The 23,253-nt window shown below is 37.3% G+C and overlaps 1 protein-coding gene across 1 annotated transcript; it reads right to left on the bottom strand.

Annotated features, from left to right (window-relative positions):
* Positions 1-21,952: 21,952 nt before the first annotated feature.
* Positions 21,953-22,633, bottom strand: LOC149225771 (uncharacterized). The gene has a single exon (XM_089380013.1). It carries the CDS (start codon positions 22,631-22,633, stop codon positions 21,953-21,955), a length of 681 nt encoding a protein of 226 aa, XP_089236139.1.
* Positions 22,634-23,253: the final 620 nt, after the last annotated feature.

Below are 23,253 nucleotides of genomic sequence, written 5' to 3'. Positions count from 1 at the left end.
GTTCCTAAGCTTTTCTTTCAATAACGTCTTCCGTTGCTTGGAAGGATTCTGATATAGCCTTAAGACGGCATCCCACATCTCTTTGGTTTTGTTATTTCCAGATATATGTGAGACTATATGGTCGTGGACTACATCCAGGATCATATGCTTCGCTTTGCCCATTTCTTCCTTGAAATTCTTCAGTTGATCAACATCGGTAGGTTCTACCACAATGTTATCTACATAGGTCTGCAGACCATGCTCATCTAACAGAAAGGACATTTTTTCCTTCCATGGTGATATTATTGGAAGCTCCTTTTTTCCTCTAACTATTTATCGTCCCACAGATTCTCCTTAAATTTAGAACTAATAATATTTTTGATATTATCCAGACTCTACAAGATGATTTCCTCCATTATTCTCCTATGGTCTAGCCAAGACTGGGAAACCTTATGCCACCCTAGCCTGAGCCAAAGGTGCGGGTTTATCTAGAGTTAGAAGCAATTTTAAAAAACCTCTTGGTGTCCATGTTGCATAACTTTTTCTTATACACAAGATACCTAGTCATAGCCATGATTTCAATAGGGGAAGAATTGCTTCAATTAGGAGGATAAGGTAGGGGTATTTCTTTTAATATCAAGGTTGTAGGTTATAAACTTATTTTGGATCCATATAATATTCCTCCATGGATCTGGATATATTGCAAACCAAAACCTGATATCCATATCAAATTTATCATGTGTGATGAAAATCTCGAAGATGGGTTTATTTTTTTTATCCCATATCCAAAGATTTGTTGACTTACAATTTTTTTCGAGCCCATAGTAAGATTTTCGACCTTTATTTATTATTTTCTCAACGCTATAATCCAATTGAGCTTATGATGGATGTTGATTCTCATATATTTGTATGAAAGAAATTCCTTCAAGGAGTTGTTGTCATAATGAAAGTATCATAGGTGGTATTTTTGGATTTAATTATCATGCCTTTAGTTTTGTTGATGTGAACAATCATACCCATTTTGGATGATCTTTAGTTACTTTGCAAGATCATAAATTTCTCATTACCAAAAGAATAATATCATTATCATAAAGGAAAAGAGTTATGACCATACCAGTGAGCGTGGGGGAAACACAACCAAAATGTTCCAAACACTCTTCTAACTTATCAATGTATATGCCAAAAAGGGTAGGGGATAAGAGACACCCTTACTTGATTATGATATTGCATTTAATTTATTTGTACCAAACCTCAATTGTCCTAAGCTTGGCAATAAAATTCTCTACAACCTTGTCACAAACCCCCTCAACTCGAGAGGAACCATTATCTCTTCTAGCCTCTTCCAAAGCTTTGTCTTAGGAGCAATGTCAAAGGATTTTCTAAAGTCAACAAAATAACAAAAGAGATCAATTTTATTAATGCAACTTTCTTCTTCATAACCATAAGAGTAACGAGATGGTCCATGGTTGAATGCTATCTCCTAAACCCATCTTGGCATTTAGCTCTTTTACTATGGATTTCAAGCTAAATGCTTAAATCTTCTTCTCTAAAATGTGTCTAAAATAAGTCTGTATAATTTGGCTAAAACATGGGTAATCACAATGGTCATGAAATTAGAGGGGATGCTCTTATCCCCACTCTTAAAGATAGGCATAATAAGGCTCTCCATCCAAGTCCTAGGGAATCCTTGCTTCACTGCCAAACTAAAGAGATTGTGTATGTGTAGGATAAGGACAAGTCCTCCCATTTTAAAAATTTCAGCTTGGTAGCCTTCAATGTCCTGAGCTTTTCCACTATGGAGATGCTTAACCTCAAATTCAATATCTTCCAAAGAAAATGTATCATCCTCTATAGAGGCATTAAAAAATAGTGTCCATAGCGTTAGGGGATTCATAGAGGTTCTTAAGGTAAATATTAGAGTGCTTAAAGGGAATTAGTTTATTTTCTTTAGTCTTACGAAAGATATTTTTCCTCCAAAACTCTTTAGCGTTAAACTTAGAGAGGTACAATAATTGGTCTTCATTTCTACTTGTATAGTATTTTTTCTTTCTTTTAATAGAAACTTTGTAATTATTTATCTTCTGAAGTTTTAAGGTTTAGTTAGGTGCATTCTTAATAGATTTTCTAATAATTTTACAATCATTAGCATATTAAGGATTAGTTGTTTTATTATTATTTTTATATAATGTCTTCGTAAAGAACTTGCTAATGATTAATATTTATTCTTTAAATAATAATAAAATTTTAATAAGAAAAGTTAAAATATTAAAAGATTACTTTAAATTATTAAACATATGTATATTTGTGGAATACTCTCTTTTTTTTGCTTAAGCAAGAGTATTTCCTTCTATTTCACTGACTAAAAAAGTTACAAAAATATGTTACAACCCACGGCACTGTGGCCCACAAGAAAGACAGGCCCCACCAAACCTAAGAAGTCGAGCTAAAGCCACGAAAACCGGACCAAGGGCCCACAACACTTTAACAACCACTGACTATTGTGCGATCGGTTTCCAAAGATCTAACAGTCTAGGGGTGATATCGGGAGCTCAACAAGCACACCTTTTAACAAACAAAACGGACCCGATAAGATTTCAAAACCGTCTCTAAAGTCATATCGGGTCTGCTAGGGGAGATAACTCCCGGGCTAATTCATCGCCCGAAATCCATGAGATGCGGGCGAATTCTGACAAAGCTCGTGATTAGCACGAAACTTAACAACAAATGCGGATTCGATGCCCTTATAGAGTCCATTCTCAAGCGCCTTACAGGTCTGGTTGGAAGGTTAACCAACGAGCCATTTTCTGTGTGAAATGCACTATGCTTCTGCTAATGCGATGACATGCTATTTTTAAAAGAGGATCTCGGCGCCAAAGAATAGAAGGCAATCGTCAATGTTTTATGCCCGAGAAACTTATAACTATAAAATTTCGTGTCCATTTCCCGCCCGATAACTAGAGTAAACCCCTAGTTTTTCTCTTGACCTCCTGCTCTTGAACATTCTGCTTATACATCATTCTGATTAATTCCTCTATTCAGGCAGATCTCCCTGTCTAACGTTGCATGTTTGTGGCACTCATCCCTCAATCGACCTTGAGGAATCTTTGACTAACCTGTTGGCAGTTCTTCGCACATGAGTGAAACTAAGGGTTCTCATGGTGCGCAGGTGGGATTGAATAAGTTGATAGACTTGCAGTAATCTCCAGCGTTTCGAAACTTTGATTGCCACTATGCCATTGCAAATTTTCTTGACTGAGTTGATTATTAGTTCAGAATCAACTTCCATAATGGTATTATGTAAGCTAGAGTTCTTTAGGATTTCTAGGCACTGCTCCAGGGCCATGAGCTCTGCCATATTATTAGTGGCTTTACCCAGATGACTGTGAAAGATGGCTTTTATTAAACCCTTGTCATCTCTTATTACTCCTCCATACCCAGCAATGCCAGGGTTTCCTTTTGAGGCCCCGTCTATATTGCACTTCATAAAACCAAGGGGGGGGGGTTGCCAGAGATCCTTATCAGCTGATATATGACTTACATTCTTGGTTATTCCCTGGGGGAAGAGCCCCTGAAGGCCCAACTGTAGCAGAATCTTCCTATCCTGTTCATGAGGTTGGTTCTCAGGGGGGGGGGGTTTATAAGGCTTCCTACAGTCTCTTTGAGTTGTCTTATGATCTGATCCATAATGCTCTGGGTAGAACCACTCCTGTTCTTGAAGATTCTATTGTTGTGCTCTTTCCATACATCCCAAATTAGAAAGCCAGGAACCAGTTCCCAAGCTTTGTTGATTATTTCATTTGCAGAGAAATTACTCCTCCAATTCCTCAAAGTGCTTTTGATGCTACCAATGTCCTTATTAGAATGTCTGAAGATTGAAGCCACCCAATTCCACAGAGTGGAGGTGAATGGGCATAGATTGAGAAGGTATTCCATAGTTTCTTCTTGTAGATAACAAAGCTAGCATCTTGATGGACCAATTATCCCTCTCTTTCGCAGGTTTTCCCAAGTTAGAATCTTTTTATGATGCACCAACCACATGAACAGTTTGATTTTCATCCAAATTTGATTCTTCCATAAGTCCTTCCAAACTGTATCCAGGTTGTAGAGTCAAGCCCAAGGGCTATTCGCTTGGCCTCTTTAAGGTTAAAGTTCCCTTCATTGTTTTTCCCCATCTCAGTTGGTCTGAAGATGTTGAGATCAGAATCTTTCTCTGTTCCAAGATAGCGGTGAGAGCTTCTACCTGGGTCTTCAATGGAGAGTCCTCACTGCAAATGAGATTCTTCCATACTCTCCATTTTCCTTCGTTTCTGTCCTGCTCCCAGAAATCATTTACCCTGTGTAACCCTTTGTCATCGGTATCCTTCTTGAGATTGTCAAAATCTTCTCTTAGCAGTTTTGGTTCCTGTTGCCAATTATCTTCCCAAAACCAAGCAAGGCTTCCATCTGTGATTTCCAAAAAACTGTGTTTTTGAACAATATCTCTGTTCTCCCAAGCTTTATTCTAGATGTGGGATCCTTTGATTATTCCAGACATTCTGATGTGCTCCCTTTCTTGCCAATTGTTTGCATATTTCTGTTTCCAGACCTTGGCCCAAGGGGAATTTGATTCCTTTAGCCATCTCCACCATAGTTTTGCCCCCAAAACTTTGTTTAGGATTTCAGGGTCATCAAGTCCCAAACCTCCATGTGCCTTAGGTTTACATATCTTTTCCCAGGCTGCCAGAGCCCATTTCTTTTTCTCTTCCCCTTTGCCCCAAAGAAAATCTCTTTGAATATTTCTAATGCGTAGCATAGCTTCTTTAGGAGCTGGGAGTGCTGATAACATGAAAATAGGAACAGCTTGTAGGATGGCTTTGGTAAGCACTAGTCTTCCTGCCAAATTCAAAGATCTGTTTGTCCATTTCCAAATTCTGTCCTGAAGTCTATTAATAATAGGCTCCCAAACTATCTTGCTTAGAGGTTTGTCTGTTAGAGGAACTCCCAAATATTTGGAGGGTAGAATCTCTCTTTGAAAACCTAGAATTCTGGTGAGGTTTCTCTGAATAACAATATTAGTGTTAAAAAAGAAAATATTTGATTTGGTAAGGCTTACCTCAGTACCTGTAGCCATAGCAAAGTCTTTCAGAATTTGTTTGAAGCCCAGAGCTTCTTTGACCGTACGTGTACCCTACAACATGGTGTCATCCACAAATTGTTGATGGGTCAAATCATCCCCATTCACAGTGAGTTTGAGCCCCTGAATTTTTCCTTCTGCTTTGGCAGCTTTGATCGCATTTCCCAGCCCTTCCATCATGAGAATAAAGAGGAAGGGTGAGAGCAGATCTCCTTGTCTGAGACCTCTTGTAGGCTTGAAGGTTTTGGAAGGTGAGCCATTCAGCAATATTGGAAAGATTGAGGTAGTAACAAGGGCCATTACCCATCTTATCCAGTTATGGTCAAAGCCATATGCTTTTAGAACTTCCCTAATGTATGCCCAACTAAGCTTGTCATAAGCCTTTTCAAGATCAAGTTGCATGATCATGCCTGTCTGCTTTTTGCTTTTTAAAGAGTGGATCACTTCATGAGCTTGAATGATATTGTTTAGGATTTGTCTACCTTCCACATATTCAGTTTGCTCCTCATACACTAGAGTTGGAAGAAGGGGCATAAGCCTGTTTGCAATTATTTTGGAAATGATTTTGTACATCACATTGAATAATGCTATGGGTCTGAATCTATCTGGTGTCATAGCATTTTCCTGCTTTGGGATCAAGGCTATGAAAGAGGTGTTGAGCACCTTCAAAACAATTTTGTTTTTCCTTGAGTCCTTTACCACCTCCAAAATATCTTGCTTGACTATGTTCCAGCATGCTTTGAAGAAGTCAAAACTAAAACCATCAGAGCTAGGAGCTTTCCTATTCTGCATATCTTTGATGACTTCTCTGACTTCCTGATCATTCACTGGCCTGTTAAGACTAAAATTATCTTCTCTTGACCCAAGCCTAGGAATGTGTTTTGTGAAGTCCTTGATGAAATGTGATCTGTCTATGAGGGGCTCCTCTGTTATGCCTTGGAAATGATTAACCAGAGCAAATTCTATTTCTTTGTGGGTATTAAGTTGTATTCCTTGCGTATCTTTCAGTTTTAGAATCCTGTTATGAGACCAATGATCCATAGTGGACTTGTGAAAAAACCTCGTGTTCCTGTCTCCTTCCTTTAACCATTGGACTCTCGATTTCTGTTTCTAGAAGATTTCCTCTTGCTTACATAATCCTTCCCAGTCCTGTTGAAGTGAGTTAACTTGCTTCTTACCCTCCTCGGTGAATCCCTTAGTGATGAGTTCCAGGTTAATTTCCTGTAGCTTTACTTCAACTACTTTTTTGGCTTCGAAGATATTGCCAAACATATTCTTATTCCAATCTTTCAACTTGAGTTTGATGTGTTTCAGCCTTCGCTGCAGAAGGAAAATTTTAGTACCCTGAAAATTCAAATCTTCTATCCACCATTTTTCAATATTGTTGTTGAAGTCCGGATGGGTAAGCCAAATGTTTTCAAATCTGAAAGATCTATTTCTTGGCGTTCCTATAGAGGACGCTTCTAATTGAATGGACTAGTGGTCCGAGCCTCCAAAAGGGAGAATCATAGCCGACATGTCAAGGCCTGAGAGGATAAGGTCCTCAGAGATAATGAATCTATCTAGTTTAGAGGCCACTTGAGCAGCCCCTCCCCTCTTATTGTTCCAAGTGAATATGCCATTGTAGGTTTCTGTATCTACTAGCTTCATGTTGGTAAAGAAGTTCTGAAAAGCTATGGAATCTTTGCCTAGAGATATAGTCCCACCTTTTTTTCCGAGAGAGATATGATCATATTAAAATCCCCTCCTAGAATCCATGGGATGCCCGTATCTCTTTCTCTTAGCTCCTCCAGAGAGGTTAGAAGCCTGAATTTATCCTAAATTTTTTGTAGACCATAGACATTTGTGATCAAATAAACTTCCCTGTCCCCCAAAGGTTGGATGACCACTGATAGGTAGTTCCTGGATGCTTCAGCATCTAGGATTCCAAGTTTCTAAGGGTTCCACAGTGTAAGAATTCCTCCTGCTGTGTTGTCTGCTTTAACTTCTAGATATTCATACTTAATAAGCCACTTACTATGAATTTCTCTTATTTTGTCTACAAAACATTTTGTTTCCTGGATAAATACCAAATCTGGTTTTTCCTCCTTCATTCTGTTGCTGAGATTTCGTTGTTTCCTTTTACTTCCTAGACCCCTAATATTCCATGTTGTAAGTTTCATTAAGAAAGATTTGTAAATGAGTAACTGGTTAGGTCTTTCATCTTACCTGAGTTGATCATGAGTTTTCCACATTCTATTAGCAACTTATTTTATCTTGTTCTTCCTCTTTTCCTTCCTGGGTTCTTGGTGGCATGTCCCTCTATTGCCTCCATATTTTTGGTCCTTCCATGATCTTGACTATCATGATTCCTTTTGACCCTCGAACCCTTTGCCCGAGTTCTCAAGAGGAAGAGTTGTTGTACTCTGTTAAATTCCTCTTGAGGTAGCAAATCCACACCTTTGGTAGTTCCTTCCTCCAAAAGCTTCTCTAGATCTTGGTTCTCCCTTTCCGGTATGTCCTGCTCCTCCAGTCCCACTTCACTTGAGGTCATTTCTTGGTCCCTATCAAGTTCCATTGTGTTGTGCTGATCTTCCTTTTGTTGGCTCTTGTCAACTCTATCCTCTATGCTATCATCCTTTTCCTTCACTGCTTGTTTCCCTCTTTCCACCTCCTCTTCTTCTTCTAATATCTTGAACCTATTATGACTAGGTTGCTTTTCCTCATAGATTTTTTTTTTGGTTCTTTCTCCCCCCTTTTCCCTTACCTCCCACTTTAGTAAAGCTTTCAATCTCTTTACCTGAGGTTGCTTTGGTGCTGCTCTCCATTTTATTAACTGGGCAGTCTCTGAAAAGGTTCCCATGTTCATGGCATTTGCGACATCTGAAGGGTATATGCTCGTAATCCACCGCTTGCACCCAATCTTCATCATAAACCTCTAGTATTATTTCATCCGACAAAGCCCCCGAGAGGTCCATTTCCACACATATTCTAGCAAAGGAGGTATATCTTCCACGCAGTGTGGCCTCTGATATTTTTATGAAATGCCCTAGTTTATTACCTATGGCCTTTAATGATTCTGGCTGCCAGTAATCTAGAGGTAGGAAGTAAATTCTTATCCATACCGGCACTGAAGTAAAAGTCTCACGCTCCAGGACGAATTTCTTCACCCAAGGTCACATATAGAGGCCTGCAGCCACATAGAAGTAAGGATCACCTTCAAACATCATGTCCTTATCTTCTATGTTTGTAAACACAACCGTAAAGAAACCTTTGGATCCAAGGTGCAAATCTATATCTCCCTTGGGTTTCCAATGGTTCTTTATCCATGTGTGTAGGGCCTTTTCCATTGGCCAAACCCCCATGAATTTGCATATCACTGCATAGCTCACCATGTGCTCCCTGTGCGCCTATAGCGCTAGGTGACTTAACACCACTCGGGGTGTGATGGAAGCCCTTGGTTTACAAGGTCCTGTCCGACTTCTGGGTTCAGCTTTATGACCATCTTCTTCTGTAAGGTTCTCTTTTCTGACTTCCTCCTGCGTTTCTGTCATCTGCTGTGCTCTGTTGTTTTTTTGTTTTCCTCTTTCTGTACATTCGGTCTCCACTTCCATGGGCTAAGCGATTGGAGACTACATCCCTGTAGGAGGGAGTAGAATTCCCCCCTTCAATCCCCTCCATGGTGCCCAACACCGAAATCCTGCTACAAACTCTAGTGTTGCGCGTTTTCCTTCCTCATAGTCGTCCCCTGGGTTTCCTTTGTGGAATACTCTCATTTAAAAGCCTTTCACTTTTTTTTTTTGACACACATAATATTCATAATATTATTAGAATTTTAAATTTCAAAAAAATATTTTTCACTAAACAAAATAATAATAATAATGATAATTGTTACAGAGAGGCAATTTACAACCTAGTATGAGGGAGATGTTGTCACGTAACATTACATCTTAAAATAATAAAATAATACTTAGAATAACAAATTAGAAAAAAAAGAAAAAAGAAAAAAAGATGTTAACCATAAATAAAATACTTCAATTTCCTCCTTAATTTTACATCCACTTTATATAGAGATAAAGTAATTGAAAGTAAAGAAAATAATAATTATTTAATATAAAAAGGATATGTAATTCCTTCACTGCTTAATATACTACTTAATATGGAGTTGACAAATGGCAAGTAAAAATAATATAATTGATTTTTGAATTTAGGCTTCTGTGATCCATAATATGTATGACAAAAAATCTTTCAGTGAAAATCAGACAGGGTTCGAAATGGATAGACGAGATTTTCTCCTATGTGATTTTCACCAAACGATTTTTGTCATAAATATAATTGATATTACATGAGATGTAATTCATTCTATGTTTAGATATGTAATTCATTATATGTTTAGTTGGCATGTAATAAGTAAAACAAAAATATACCAATAAAAAAACATTTTATTTTATTGTTAGGCATAAATAAAATATTTCAATGTCCATATTAAATAACATAGCTTTATATCAACTATATATTAAAAAAGATTGATTAAAATTAAAAAATTTCCTTATATTTTCACTTTCCATTGTAAGGGCTATGTCTAATTTATTGAATTCTTATAATGGAGTTAATATCTAACATTTAAAAAATATTAATAACAAAAAACATTTAATATGTAAAAAAAAAAATCTTACCACGGATATGGTATTACTTTTTCAGTTTTGCCTTTGACAACTTATTAGTTTAGATATCATTTTTTGGGATTCAACTGTGTTAAGTAAGTCATTCACGTATGACCATTTCCATGAGAGATTGTCGTAAATGACTAATTTCTCATGATTTTTGAATAGCTCACTTAGCACTCATTGCATCGGGTGATGCCCACAGGGGTGAAGAAGTGGGATTGAAACTAGTGAAATGAATCACATAGCGTCAATCATCACTTCCGGGGCTTGCACCTGGTAACCAGGACTTCCCCGGAGGTCACCCATCCCAGATTGCCTCTGGCTCAAGCACGCTTAACTGTGGAGTTTTCCCCACAATCAAGCCCACTTAGCTTGCTACCCCATTTGCAAAACCTTAGCAAGTATTGCGCCTCATGAACCATTCGAGTAGAGATACTCTTTTTGAATTTAAGTATGGGGGTTTACACAGTGCATTATATAATTTAGTTGAAGTTAGTTTGACCTGACGCCCATGTATAGTGAGATGTTAATGTGGCGTGATGCCCATGCATCGCTGAACAAAACATGGCAGGTATAATAAATGAATGAAGTGACCTACAATACCATTTAGCTGATTTTAAATATTGAGATACTCTTTTTGAATTTAAGTATGGGGGTTTACGCAATGCATCACATCATTTAGTTGAAGTTAGTGTGGCCTACGCCCATGTATAGTGAGATGTTAATGTGGCGTGATGCCCATGCATCGCTGAACAAAACATGACAAGTATAATAAATGAATAAAGTGACCTACCATACTATTTAGCTGATTTTAAATATTGAGATGCCATGGAATGTCATGCACAATTTCTTTTTTTTAATTTCATTTCACATTAAATGTTAACTGGTTTATTTGTTAATAAATAATAAAAATAATTTGGAAAATATAATAGTAATTATGTTGTACTATATTGAAATCAGTTTGTGCTAGCATTACACAATAAAATATATAAATTTAAATTTTATTTAAAAATAATAAATTTCATTTCATAATATTAAATTTTAGATAAACTTTCAAAAAAAAATTAATTTAAAAAAACTATTAATAAGTCAATAAAAAACTAAATACTTTATATTATATCATGCTAACCGCAAATATAATAATACCTTGCAAACCATTTATTTATTTTTTAAATAAAAATTGTAAAAAAAAAAAATATAAAACCCTATTTCAATATAAAAGTAACCCCATCTCACTCGGGACCAGGAGCATCAGACTCTAACGCGACTCCATGTGAGTGCTATCCCAACATTGAAACAGGGACCATCCAAGTATAATTCCAAAATATGGTGGCCGAAAAGACAAGGACCGTTCAAGTCTCATTCCAAGGTGGCTTCACGTGATTATTGTCATCTAGGGACCATCTTAGTATCATTTCAAGATAGGAGAGACCACCTTGGCAAGATGATCTTTAAATAGATAAACATGGTGATCATATTTATAAATCCTTTTGAGAAAGGAGAATACCCATCCAAGAAACATAATGTATTCAATTATTTATAACACATTTGAAAATATACATAGAATATCGTGTGATTATTTATAAAAAAAAAAAATTCAAATAACTATCATGTGATTATTAATATGAAATTAAAAATAATCATATAACCATTTTATATGTTTTGACTGAAGAATATATATATATGGTAATGGTCGTTTACACTTATTAATATATATTTTGAAAACAATGTCACATAGTTCAAGTTCAACGATGATTAGGTTTGGGTTAAGTTAATTTTTTTGAAATGAAGTTTACATATAAGTATATATATATATATATTTTAAATTATAAGATAAAATAATAAGAAATCAATTACTGTAAAATAAATTATAAGTTTAAGTTGTGATAGGAAGCATAAATTACAAGCTTGAGTTGTGACATAAAGTTATGAGTTTTGATTTATGATTTGGTCAATGATTATGAGGTTGGATGAGGTTCGTGGAACCTCAAATTTTTTTAAGCTTCACCAAAATTCGAACTCAAGCTTAAAGTTCCATAAACCTTGTGACATAACTTTTAAATATATCCAATAACTAGTACAACAACATTAAAAATATTAATGTGGTTGATATACGGAAAAACCTTCATTTATATAAATATATAATAATAAAATTAATATTACAAAAAAACTATTAATAAATTATGTTATTAGAATAAAATTAAAACTATTAAAACTAAAATCTAACAAAAACTAAAATATAATATAACAAGGGCTACATAGTAGTTAGTACCTGGGCTTAACTCAAATGTAACTTAATTAAATAAAATAATAATAAAGACACAGATTTCATCACAAAAATAAAACAACTAATAAAATATTGTATTGTTGAATGCCATAACTAAAAATTAAGGAATACAATTAACGTCCTGATGATGAACCACACTTGTTGGTTCAAAACGGGTCGACCAAAATCTTCAATGTGACTTCTTCTGAAAAAATATTTATACGTTATTATTGTTTGTATTAACATACATATGTCTATGTGTGTGTTTTATTTTTATTAATATATATATAATTGTTTATAATTAAATTTATTAAAATATGTTTTTAATATAATAATAAGTCATTTTAAATTAAAAATATTGTGAAAATTTTATAATTCATGAAAATAGAAATAATACAAAAAAGAAAAAGAAAAATCAAAAAATTAAATAAAAAGCAAATAAAAACAAAAAATTAGTAACTAATAGAAATGGAAGTTACTAAACAACCCATAATAAGACAACCAATCACCTTTCAAATAAAATAAATATAAATAATAATAAAAAATAACAAAAATTAAATTCGTAAGGTTAAATTATGGATAAGTGTCATAATTTTTTGGTCAAAGACAAAAAGAAAAACTGAATAATAAAATTGAAACTAAATTAGTAATAAAACTAAATTAAAGTAATTAAAATAATACTAAAAGTTAAAAGAATTTAAAACTAAAATGTAAATCATAAAAGTAAACTAAGTTAATTTGAAATTAAAAATTAAAACAGAAAAGAAAAACTTAAGTATTTGCAATTAAACTAGGAAAAAAAATGGAATCAGAGCTCATTTTAAATTCCCCCAGGCACATTGTGACATTTCTTTCCAAGAAGAAATATAATTGAGGGTAAGATTACAATGTCACTGTTTCAACCTTCGGACCTAAAAACGATGCACAGAAAATTACAGTCCGTCCTCTTTTTGTAACTTATGAAATTTCAATGTGATACACAAAGAGAAAGTTATGATGATTTTCCTAAGGTCTCCTGTTTGGGATGTAATTCGGGACCCTGCAAAAACCCTAACTTCCTTATATCATATCTCCGAAAATATAGAGAGACAAGATCTGAAATTCGGGCTCGAGGGCTCAAATGGGTTTTTTTAAGCTTCTGAAACGTTAAAAAAATAAATAAATTAATTAATTAAAAATTAAAAAATAAAATTAAAAATTAAAAATTATAGTGAAAATACAACGATGACCTGTTTGGAGCAGCGAAACCCTAGAATCCAAAGCTCTGATACAAAATGTTATGAAACCAACTCACAAAAAGATAGAAAAGATAGATCAACGACTTAAAAATCAACCTCTTCGAGGGGGCAACCTCCTTTACATTACACAAATGAACAATTCTGGGATGATATAAATGACTAAACCTCCTTTCTATATATAGGAGTCTGAGGGATCACAATATAATCAAGGCCGACATAACAATAATAATATAAGGCACAACAATAACAATAATGGGCTTCTATGGGCACACTAATAACAATATGGGGACAATAGGAGCACAATAATAACAATAAGGGCTACAATGATAATAATAATGGGGGGATCACTAGTATTATAGGGACCTAACATTTGATGAATGTAGCACTTTATCATTCAAACATTACAATCTCATAGACAACCACATAATCCCAGTGTAACTCAGTTGGTATAAATTTGTCACTGTAATCTTGGGGCAATTTTATTCTTGCAATTTGGCACTATGCTCTCAACTCAATCTGAGTTTCACTTTACTCTATCATCTTTATTGGTACAACTGTGTGTTAAGTTGTTTTGATGATAACGGGAAAAAATTTCTAACATAGAAAATGAGGAAAGTGACCTCATCGAGCAGCCACAGAAGTTATTTCTTCGATTTTTAAAGTGCGGATGTCTCTTGAGGATATTCGTTGCTATTGGGCATTACACATTTTAGTTGGTACAGTTGATGACGATGGTGCTGCATTTACTGAATGGAAAACCCAACTTTCGAGCCCGCTGAAACACTTCCTAGATGATGTATACTTTTGTTTCCAATTGAACTGTTTTCTTGCAATCTGTAACGGTTCTACTTGCCGACAATACTGTTAATGGTGGCATCCCCAATCCCTGCCAAGTTGCTTAACTCATCGAATAACTCCTGAGTTGCGTTCGGGAAAGAAGACCAAGTGCCCACCTTTCAAATCCAACTGAATCTGTTTCATCGCTTCATTTCCTCATCCACTTCAATTTCCTTATTCACCACATTACAAGCAGCTGAAGGATCCACCACTTAATACAAACCCTAGCCCTCAATAATATTTCAGATGAAAATGTATTCTCAATGCATTAAATCTTTGTTGTTGATTTAAAAATTCAACGAACCTTCACCCACCCGGAGGTTGAAATATATATGCTTTCAATGAATTATTAATATAAATAACAAATATAGATAAAATTCATATACCATTTTTATTGGTTGTATATTTTTGAAATTTGTTAATATTAAATAAAAATTTATTGGAATCATAAACTAGAGATCTAAACTCCAAGTACCACAATTTATATATAATTCGTTTATGTATTCGTTTTAGACCGAAGCATTCTATAGTGGATTATGATATTACGTCGAGACACATAATTGAAAATGCTTGGGGGGACAAAGAAGAAGTATTCTGCTGTTTGTTGACTTCAAAAACATATTTGACACAGTCCCTAGAGATAAGTTGTCGCGTAGAATGGAAGAACTTGAAATTCCTTTGCATTATAGAGCCATTGTCCATAGACTTTATGAAGAGGTAAAAGTCAAAATTAGAACCTCAACGGGTATTTCAGAAAGCTTTAGAAGTGACATTGGAGTCAAGCAAGGTTGCCCTCTATCCCTTAATCTTTTTGGTTTATGTATTGATAAACTAGAAGAATGACTAACTTTGCAAGGTGAAGATGGTGTTCGATTGGGGGACTTTGTGATAAAGCTTATTTTATATGCTGGTGATCTTGTATTGATTGCTAAATCAGTCCATGGGTTGCAGATGCATCTATATGCCCTTGAGCATTTTTGTAGAGCAATGAGGATGCTAGTTAATACTAGTAAGACCAAAATAATGATTTTCTCTAATAAAAGGAAGCATAACCATCATATGTTATTCTTTGAAGGCAAAATTCTCAAAGAAGTATATGAGTACAAGTACCTCAAGAATGATTTCAACGACAAGCTTAATTTGGAGAACTGCAGAAAGAAGAGAATTTTAGGAGGGTGAAAAACAATATATGCTCTTCAAAGCAAATGTAGAGAGTTAGGGTTATGGGATTGGAAAATGATTAAAGTACTTTTGGACTCTTAGTTTGTCTAGTGATGTTATATGGGTGTGAATTATGGGCTAGCAACAACCCCGTCTCAAAATGTAAACAAATTGAGAAAATCCAAAAACGCTTGATCATGAGCAAGTTCAAAATAAAAAGTTCGGTACCATATGAGATAATGTTGAGTGAAACAAGAGAAACTCCTATCGAAGCAATTGCTATGGTGCGGCTCATAAGATATCTAAAAATAATTGAGCAAATGGGAGTAGGTAGATGACCTAATATTATCTTCAATGAAGGCATGAGTGAAAGAAAGAAAACATGGATGAGACAAAACTACACATGGATGCAAAAATGGAATATCTACTTCAATGCTTGTCCCACAAATAACAAGTAGCTAAATAATTTTGTTATAGAGAAGTTTCGTAAATGGGCATGGGGAAAAGAGTTGGGTAGAAAGAAAAAGTACTACATTGAGGAATTCAACCCTACATGTGATCTCCAACAGAAAGAGTACATTGGAGCTAGCATTTCGTGGAAGACAAAGGTTCTTATTGCTCAATTAAGAACTAACTCGCATGGAATCGGAAAAATATTTCATTTTGGAATGTGATGCGTTCAAAGACATCATAGAAAGTTATGAGAAGATGTTAACATCAGTTTCTTGGTATTGTCTTTTCACCGAGGGGATTGTTGAAAGGTTGAGCCACACCATCATCAATTTAAATAAGAAAATGATTGAATTAAAAAAGTAAAAAAAAAAAAACAAGACACTGATAATTTCATAAAAATTAAAATATCATTTCATGTCATTTATATTTAATAACAATTTTTTATTTTTTATTGTAAACATTGTAGAGCTCTCTGTATTTACTTTTTAAGAAGAAATTTTTACAACCATGTCCTCCGAATAGTCACCTGCCCGAAGGAAACTAGGTGACCACTGGTCAGCATTATACCCACTCCAAAATTTGAATAAGTTCATCAATAACCATCTACTTCTCGAGAGCGTATCTCTACTGTCTTTACAGAGCATAACAAAATTAATTATTTTCTTCATCTAAAACATTTCAAAGACAAAACACCGACTCTAAACTGAAACTAATCCTCATCTGAGGATGCTATCTGAACTGAAGGCTTGGCACCGGAACCTGGAGCCTTCACCCCAGGGCCTGGAAGTTCTCGTCCCTGTGCAATTTCCACTTTATCTCTCACAGAGTCTGCTCAATCCGGCCTAGTGTGAGATTGTTCCTGTAGGTTTGGATCTGGATCGTAGCAATATCTTTCAGAATTCCCCCCCGGACTGGGTCTGGCTCCTTGCTCCTTTCCTGTTTGTCCAGAACTTCTCCTTCCATGTGTTCTTGGTGGAGAGTCATGGCTCGAGCTACGACGTGTTTCATGATCCAATATTGTTGCAGGGTCTTTTTGAAGAGCGATTGCCTGCCATTTGATGTCCCTAGGTCCTGCAACATTCCTTCCCATTCTTCCATGGGTAAGTCTCTGCACCTGAGGTTGTTTCTTAAATCTCTCTCCCAGCTCCAAATTTGATCTCTGACCTCCTTCGAGTTTCCCTCCATGTAGGAGTCTATGATTTTCTTCATTTGCTCTCCGTCAGGCTTCCTGCCCTTTTTCTTTCCTGCACTGCTGGTGCCTTCTTCTTTTTTAATCGTCCTCTTGCTACGCCTGGGAGCCATTCCTCTTTTCTTTTGATTCTTAGCTCTTTTTGCCTGTTTCTTTTCGTTCTGGTTCGTAGTTTTGCCGTGTTCTGGGGCGAGACCTATCGCAAATAAGCACAATTGTCAGCCTTATCAATTAAGTTTGCATTTTTATCCAGGGAATTTCTACCCAGCCTCTTCTTGATTCCACTCCTACATTTTCCCTCCCTCTGAGGTTCCGCCCTCTGGTTTCCTTCCCTTTTAGGCATAGTTATGGCCTCTCTGGTTCTTTTGGTTTTGGGGTACCCTTGTTTACTCAGACTTGCCCTATTCATACTAAAATCCCATTCCTGGATCGAGTGCATAATCTTTCTCAAGAGTTCGCTCCTCACGTGAATTTGGTTGCAGGCCCCTTTCCCAGTTATGGGTCTTTCAGTACAGTTAGCCAGATTATGGCTAATTACAGTTTTTCCCCTCACCATGAGGTGCCACTCCTTCCTCCCTGGGTTTTGGATTTTCCCATCCCCTCTGTCGTTGTTCAATGCAACATGCATTCTTCCTGGACTGTGATTTGCCAGGACTTCGATTCTACGGTGGGGGTCCTGTGAATTTGGGCCCTGCGAGCCCTTACTCTCCCACTCCTCACCCTTACTTCTATCTTTCTCTCCAGCCTTGGCCCCCAGGAGCTCTTCAATGTAAAATTCTTTCATATCTCTAAGATTTCTATAGTAATTTCTATTATCAACCTAGATCTGCATAACATTCTTCATTCCTACTCTATGTTTCAGACTGGTTACTTCTTCATAGAGTGGGGTAAGAAGTGTCACATACCCTTTTACCGTCCTGCGCTTCGCTGCCACCTTCTGCTCCCGCTTGTTGTCTGCTCTTTCGTTCTCGCCACCTTTCTCCTTGCTCGTCCGCATGCAAAGTGCCTGTTTTTCCTTTTCCTTAGGTTTTATCCCTTTTCCATTTCCCCTTCGTGATTTTACCGCCAGCTGTCCTCCCTTCCCTCCTTCCTTGGCACGCCTCCCTTCCCGCCTGCCTTGGGATGTTGCCCTCCTGTCCTGTCCGTCGTCCTTCATTTATTTCTTTCCTCTCCCAGCTGCTCTTGCCATCGGGTCGCTGACTCCGCTCTGCCACTCGGCATTGGTTTTCTGCCCGTCCTCAGATTTGTTGTCCTGCCCTCTCCTCTTCCATTCCTTTCCATCTCTGCCCCGTACTCTCCGAGATTGTCCTTCCTCTGCCCCCCTCCGTCATCCTACTCAGCTCCGTCCTTGCGTCTGTCCTGTGTTGTTCCATTTCTGACCTGCTCTGTCCCGCTTGCATCTGCCCTTGTCCTTCTCTACTCCCGTCAACTCCGGGCGAATTCTCTAGATGCTCGCTTTGGCGCCTGTCTTGTTCTATTACCTGAATCAATTGTCCCATTTCCTCTTTCTGATGAAGCTCTTCCGCGCTCATGTCCAGTTGCTGCTCTCCTTTCCGGCATCCCGAGTTCGCAAGGAGGTTTGCCGGGGCATTTCCTTTCCGCTTCACATGAGACGGTATGGTGTATGCTACCTTCCTCAATTGCTGGCTTATTTCTGTTACTATCCATGCCGTCCACCAACTTTTACTCAGTTTTTCTGCTGGTACTCCCTGCTATAGTTGTTTGATTGTTTCTATCACTAGCAGCGAGTCGCCTTCTATCTGCAGGCTTTGGTATCCTTCCCTGATCGCTATTGCTAACCCCCTGTTCAGCGCATGGAATTCTGCCTCGTTGTTGGTGGCAATTCCACAGTCCATTGCATAGACCCATCTGATCTCCCCTCCGTCATCTCTGAATATCCCTCCTATTCTAGCCTCCCTTGGGTTGCCTTTTGCCGCGCCATCAAAGTTTAGCTTAGTGAATCCTGTGGCAGGTTCTTGTAGCATTCTTCGGCTCTTGCATTGCCTACCTTGTGTTCCCTTCCTGTCATGTATGTGTTATTTACTTTGATTTGCAGGCGGTTCATAATGCAGGTCTCTGTTGATTCCGTCTTCCAGTCTTCCTCGTTCCAATTTTTGAGGATTATTGTTTCTCTTATGTTTTTCATGGTTTGGCTCCATATTTCCTCTTTGGCTTTTTCGTCCTCCTTGAATATCACCCGGTTTCTTGCCTTCCATAGGTTCCACAGGAGGAATCCTATGGACAGATTCCAGGCTTGGTTCAAAATTGTGTTGTGGTACGGCTTGCTTCTCCATTTCTCTATTGTTGTTCTTATGCTACCTGTGTTCCTGTCATTAATCTCGAAGAGCTGATGGTGGTTTTGCCACAGGTTGTTGCTGACGCTACAGGAATTTGCCACGTGCTCCATGGTTTCTTCTTGGTCCTGGCATAGGGCGCAACGCGAAGGTCCATGCGTCCCCTTCCTTCTCAGTTGGTCCCAGGTTAAGGCGCGCCCGTGCAGCAATATCCAGGTAAATAGCGCCACTTTTGGCCAAGTTTTTAATTGCCAGATTCTATCCCATTTTTTGATGTCTGGGTTGCTGGTTCTTCCAGCCTTTATATGATATCCTTCTGAGATCGTAAACATTCCTTTTATGCGTTTTCCCCATCTTATTATATCTGGACCGTCTTTGACTGCAATTTTCCTTGTCTCCATTTCATTTTGGTAATTTATCCATTGTTCTGTTTCTGGTGCTTCTTGCCAGTCGTTTTTCATTTTCCATTTTCTCCAGTAACCGTCCTGTTCCAGTAACCAGTAATTTCTGACTGCATCTTCCTCCATTTGGGTGGTGTATTGTTGAATGTCGTGGAGTTGAGGTTCCTGAATGAGGGTTCCTCTCTGCTGCCACGCCTCCTGCCAAAAGTTTGCTTTGTCACCCTCCCTAATTTCCTAGAAACTGTGTTCTCTTATCAGGTCCCTGTTTAAACTTGCGAGGTTCCAGATGGCTGATCCTTTCTTTTCTGATTGGTTTCAGAGTTTGCCTTCAGATGACCTTGCCATCTCGTATTTCTTTTCCCATAACGTTTTCCATAGATCTTCCCCTCCTTGAATCCACCTCCACCATAGTTTTGCACCCATGACTTGGTTTAATATGTAAGGGTCTCTCAAACCTAAACCCCCTTCTGTTACAGATTTGCTTAGCCATTTCCATGAGAGCAAGGCCCACTTTTTTGTTTTGCTTGTTCCTTGCCATAGAAATTTTTTGAAAATTTCCACCATTTTCTGACATATAGTTTTGGGGATCGCTTGACTGGCCATTTGATATATTGGCATAGCTTGGAGGACCGACTTCAGGAGGATGAGGCGACTCGGTATATTTAGCGTTCTAAACGTCCAATTATCCATTCTTTTTTGAATTTTTCCTATCAAGCCTTTCCAATTCGCTATTCTGTTCTGCTTGTCACTCAGTTGTACTCCCAGATATTTGGTGGGGAACTTCCCAATTCTGAACCCCATTGTTCTGGCTAAGAATGCTTGACCCAACATTGGGGTATTAAAGAAGAATATTTATGTTTTATCCTTGTTTATCTCTGTTCTTGATGCGTTTGTAAATTCTTCAAGGATTTCCAATAGTTTCTTTGCTTCCTTAAGATTCACTTGACTATACATCATTACATCATCTACAAATTGTTGATGTGTAATGGTTAATTCTTCCCCCATAATCTGAGGCCTTTAAGTTCTCCATTGCTTACTCTTGCTTTTATTAATCTGCCCAAACCATCCGCTGTTATTATGAACAGGAACGGTGACAGTGGGTCTCCCTATCTGAGCTCGCGGGACAGGTTGAAAGTTTCTGTTGGTGTTCCATTCAACAGTATGGACATGCTTGGGGTGGATATCATGGACATTATCCATTCTGTCCCTCTGTCATCAAACCCGTATGCTTTTAGGATTCGTTGAAGGTATTCCCAGCTTAGTTTGTCGTAAGCTTTTGCTAAGTCGAGTTTGATCATCATTCCTTTGTTTCTCAAATTCTTCAGTGTGTGAATCGCCTCTTGAGCGACTATGATTCCATCCACTATTTGTCTCCCTTTCACAAACCCTGTTTGTTCTTTTGCTATCAGTTCTGGAAGTATTGATTGTAATCTTTTTACCATTATGGTGGCTAGAATTTTATAAATTACATTGCATAATGCTATTGGTCTGAAGCCATGGGGTTCATCAGCCTTTTCTACCTTCAGTATTAATGCTAGGAAAGTTGCGTTCCATGCTGGGTGCATTCTTTTATTACATCTTGATTCTTCCACTGCATTTACAATGTCTTTCTTCATAAAGCTCCAGGTTGCTTGGAAGAACTCTGCTGTAAATCCATCCGGGCTTGGGGCTTTGTTCTTGGCCATTGTCTTCACTGTCTCCTCTACCTCTTTGTCCGTGATTACCCTTAGGAGGGCCATGTTTTGATCCCTGTTTACCTTTTAAGGAATGTATTAACTTATTTTTGCAATCTCTTCTTCTCTATTGCTTTGCGTCTCTGTCAATATGCCTTTGAAATGTTGTATTAGTAGTCTTTCCATTTCCTCTTTCTGAGTTACCCTGTTGCCTTGGGTATCTTTTAGGGAAAAAATTATATTCTGCTGCCTGTGCTGCTGCATGGCTCTGTGGAAGAATTTTGTGTTCCTTTCCCCCTCTTTCAGCCATTGTACTCTTGACTTTTGTCTCCATAGAATTTCCTCCTGTTTTCTTCTTTCCTCCAGTCTAGTTAAAACCCCTCCTTCTTCCTACACTAGCTCCTCTGTTCTCCCTTCTTCTATTATTTTCTGCTGTATCCTTTTCATGTCTGTTTGCAACTTTTCTTGGTCCTTTTGAATGTTGCCAAATTCTTCTCTGTTCCAGTTCTTAATTTTTCCTTTTAACTCCTTTAATCTTAATTGGAGTGTGTGCATCTTGTTCTTTCCTTTTATTTCCTCTTCACTGCTCTGCCACCAGTTCTCCATTTTTTCTATGAGGGTTGGGTCTCACAGCTAGAAGGCTTCAAACCTGAACGATCTGTTTTTGTTTTGATTATTCATGGCAATTTCGAGTTTTATAGGCTAGTGGTCTGATCCTTGGCATGGTAGTATAGTTGCTTCATAAAATATGTCTTTCTCGAGAAAGTGTTCTGTTGTTAGGAACCTATCAAATCTGGAAGCTATCTGCTTGCTGCCTCCTCTTTTGTTATTCCAGGTGTATTTTCCATTAATGGTGTTTATATCAATCATTTTTAGAGCTGCATGGGTTTCCCTAAATCTTTCCATGTCTGCATCCTCCCATTGCAATCCTCCCTTATTTTCCTCTATATAAGTGATCATACTGAAATCTCCCGCTATCACCACAGTTTTTTGTGTGTGCATGTTTCCCAACCGTTGTAGATGTGTTAGGAAGGCCTCTCTTTCCACCGTTATATGAGGCCCATAAACCGCCGATATTAAGAACCAGTCTCTGTGTCCTATCATTCGGAATCTCCCTGAGAGGATCCTCTTCATTCCTATCCAGTGGTCTGCAACTTCAGGATTCCACAAGATTGCAATATCCCCTGCACTCCCTTTTGCATCAAGTGTCATGCACTCATAAGTGGGCTTGATTTTTTTGAGAATCTCCTCCATTCCCCACCCCGTTATTTCTGTTTCTTGAAGCAACATGATTTGGGGTTTTTCTCTTTTAATCCTTTCTGCCATGTATCTTTGCTTATCCTTGCTGTTAAGCTTCTTAATATTCCAGGATGTAATTGTCATTTAGCAGGGGGGGTGGTTTGGTGAAAGACCGCTAAGAGCGGTACTACTCTTCCCGTATTAACTAGCATTTCTCCCATTACTTGTATTGACTCTTAGAGATTCTTTCTTTCTCGTTTTTTCCTTCCTCTTCCTTTACTTTGTTGTTCTTGGTTGTTTTCAAGTTGTATTCCTAATTGCTCATTCATGCCTGTGATTCCTTGCTCGTGTTTTTCTTTATATTTTTGGAAGATTTCTTTATATAATTTTATTTAATAACAAATTTTAAATAACAAAACAACACATTAAAATATCATTTCATCTAATTTGTATTTAATAACAAATTTTAAATAACAAAACAACAGAGTCTGAACAAAATTTGTTTGTCTGATTAACCCAAAAATTTAAAAATAATTAGACAACAATTATCCCAAAAAGAAGGCCACGCATTTCTTGCTCTATGAAGCATCCGATGAAAATCCAAAAAAATATTAGCCAGCGCCTTCTTTCTATTTTAAGAATCGGATGAAATCCCAAAAAATGATATTTTAAAGCACTTTATATCTTTTTGATATCTTGAAGAATCTAATAAAACTTAGGACTTAATTGATTCACACAGATAACACATGCAAAATAAAATACTA

This window comes from Pinus tabuliformis, chromosome J (genome assembly GCF_031772625.1).
Source record: "Pinus tabuliformis cultivar Carrire ecotype Pingquan chromosome J, CPIR1, whole genome shotgun sequence".
NCBI lineage: Eukaryota > Viridiplantae > Streptophyta > Pinopsida > Pinales > Pinaceae > Pinus > Pinus tabuliformis.
The sequence above is the reverse complement of the archived record's forward strand: the minus strand, read 5'-3'. Positions and strand labels throughout refer to the sequence as shown.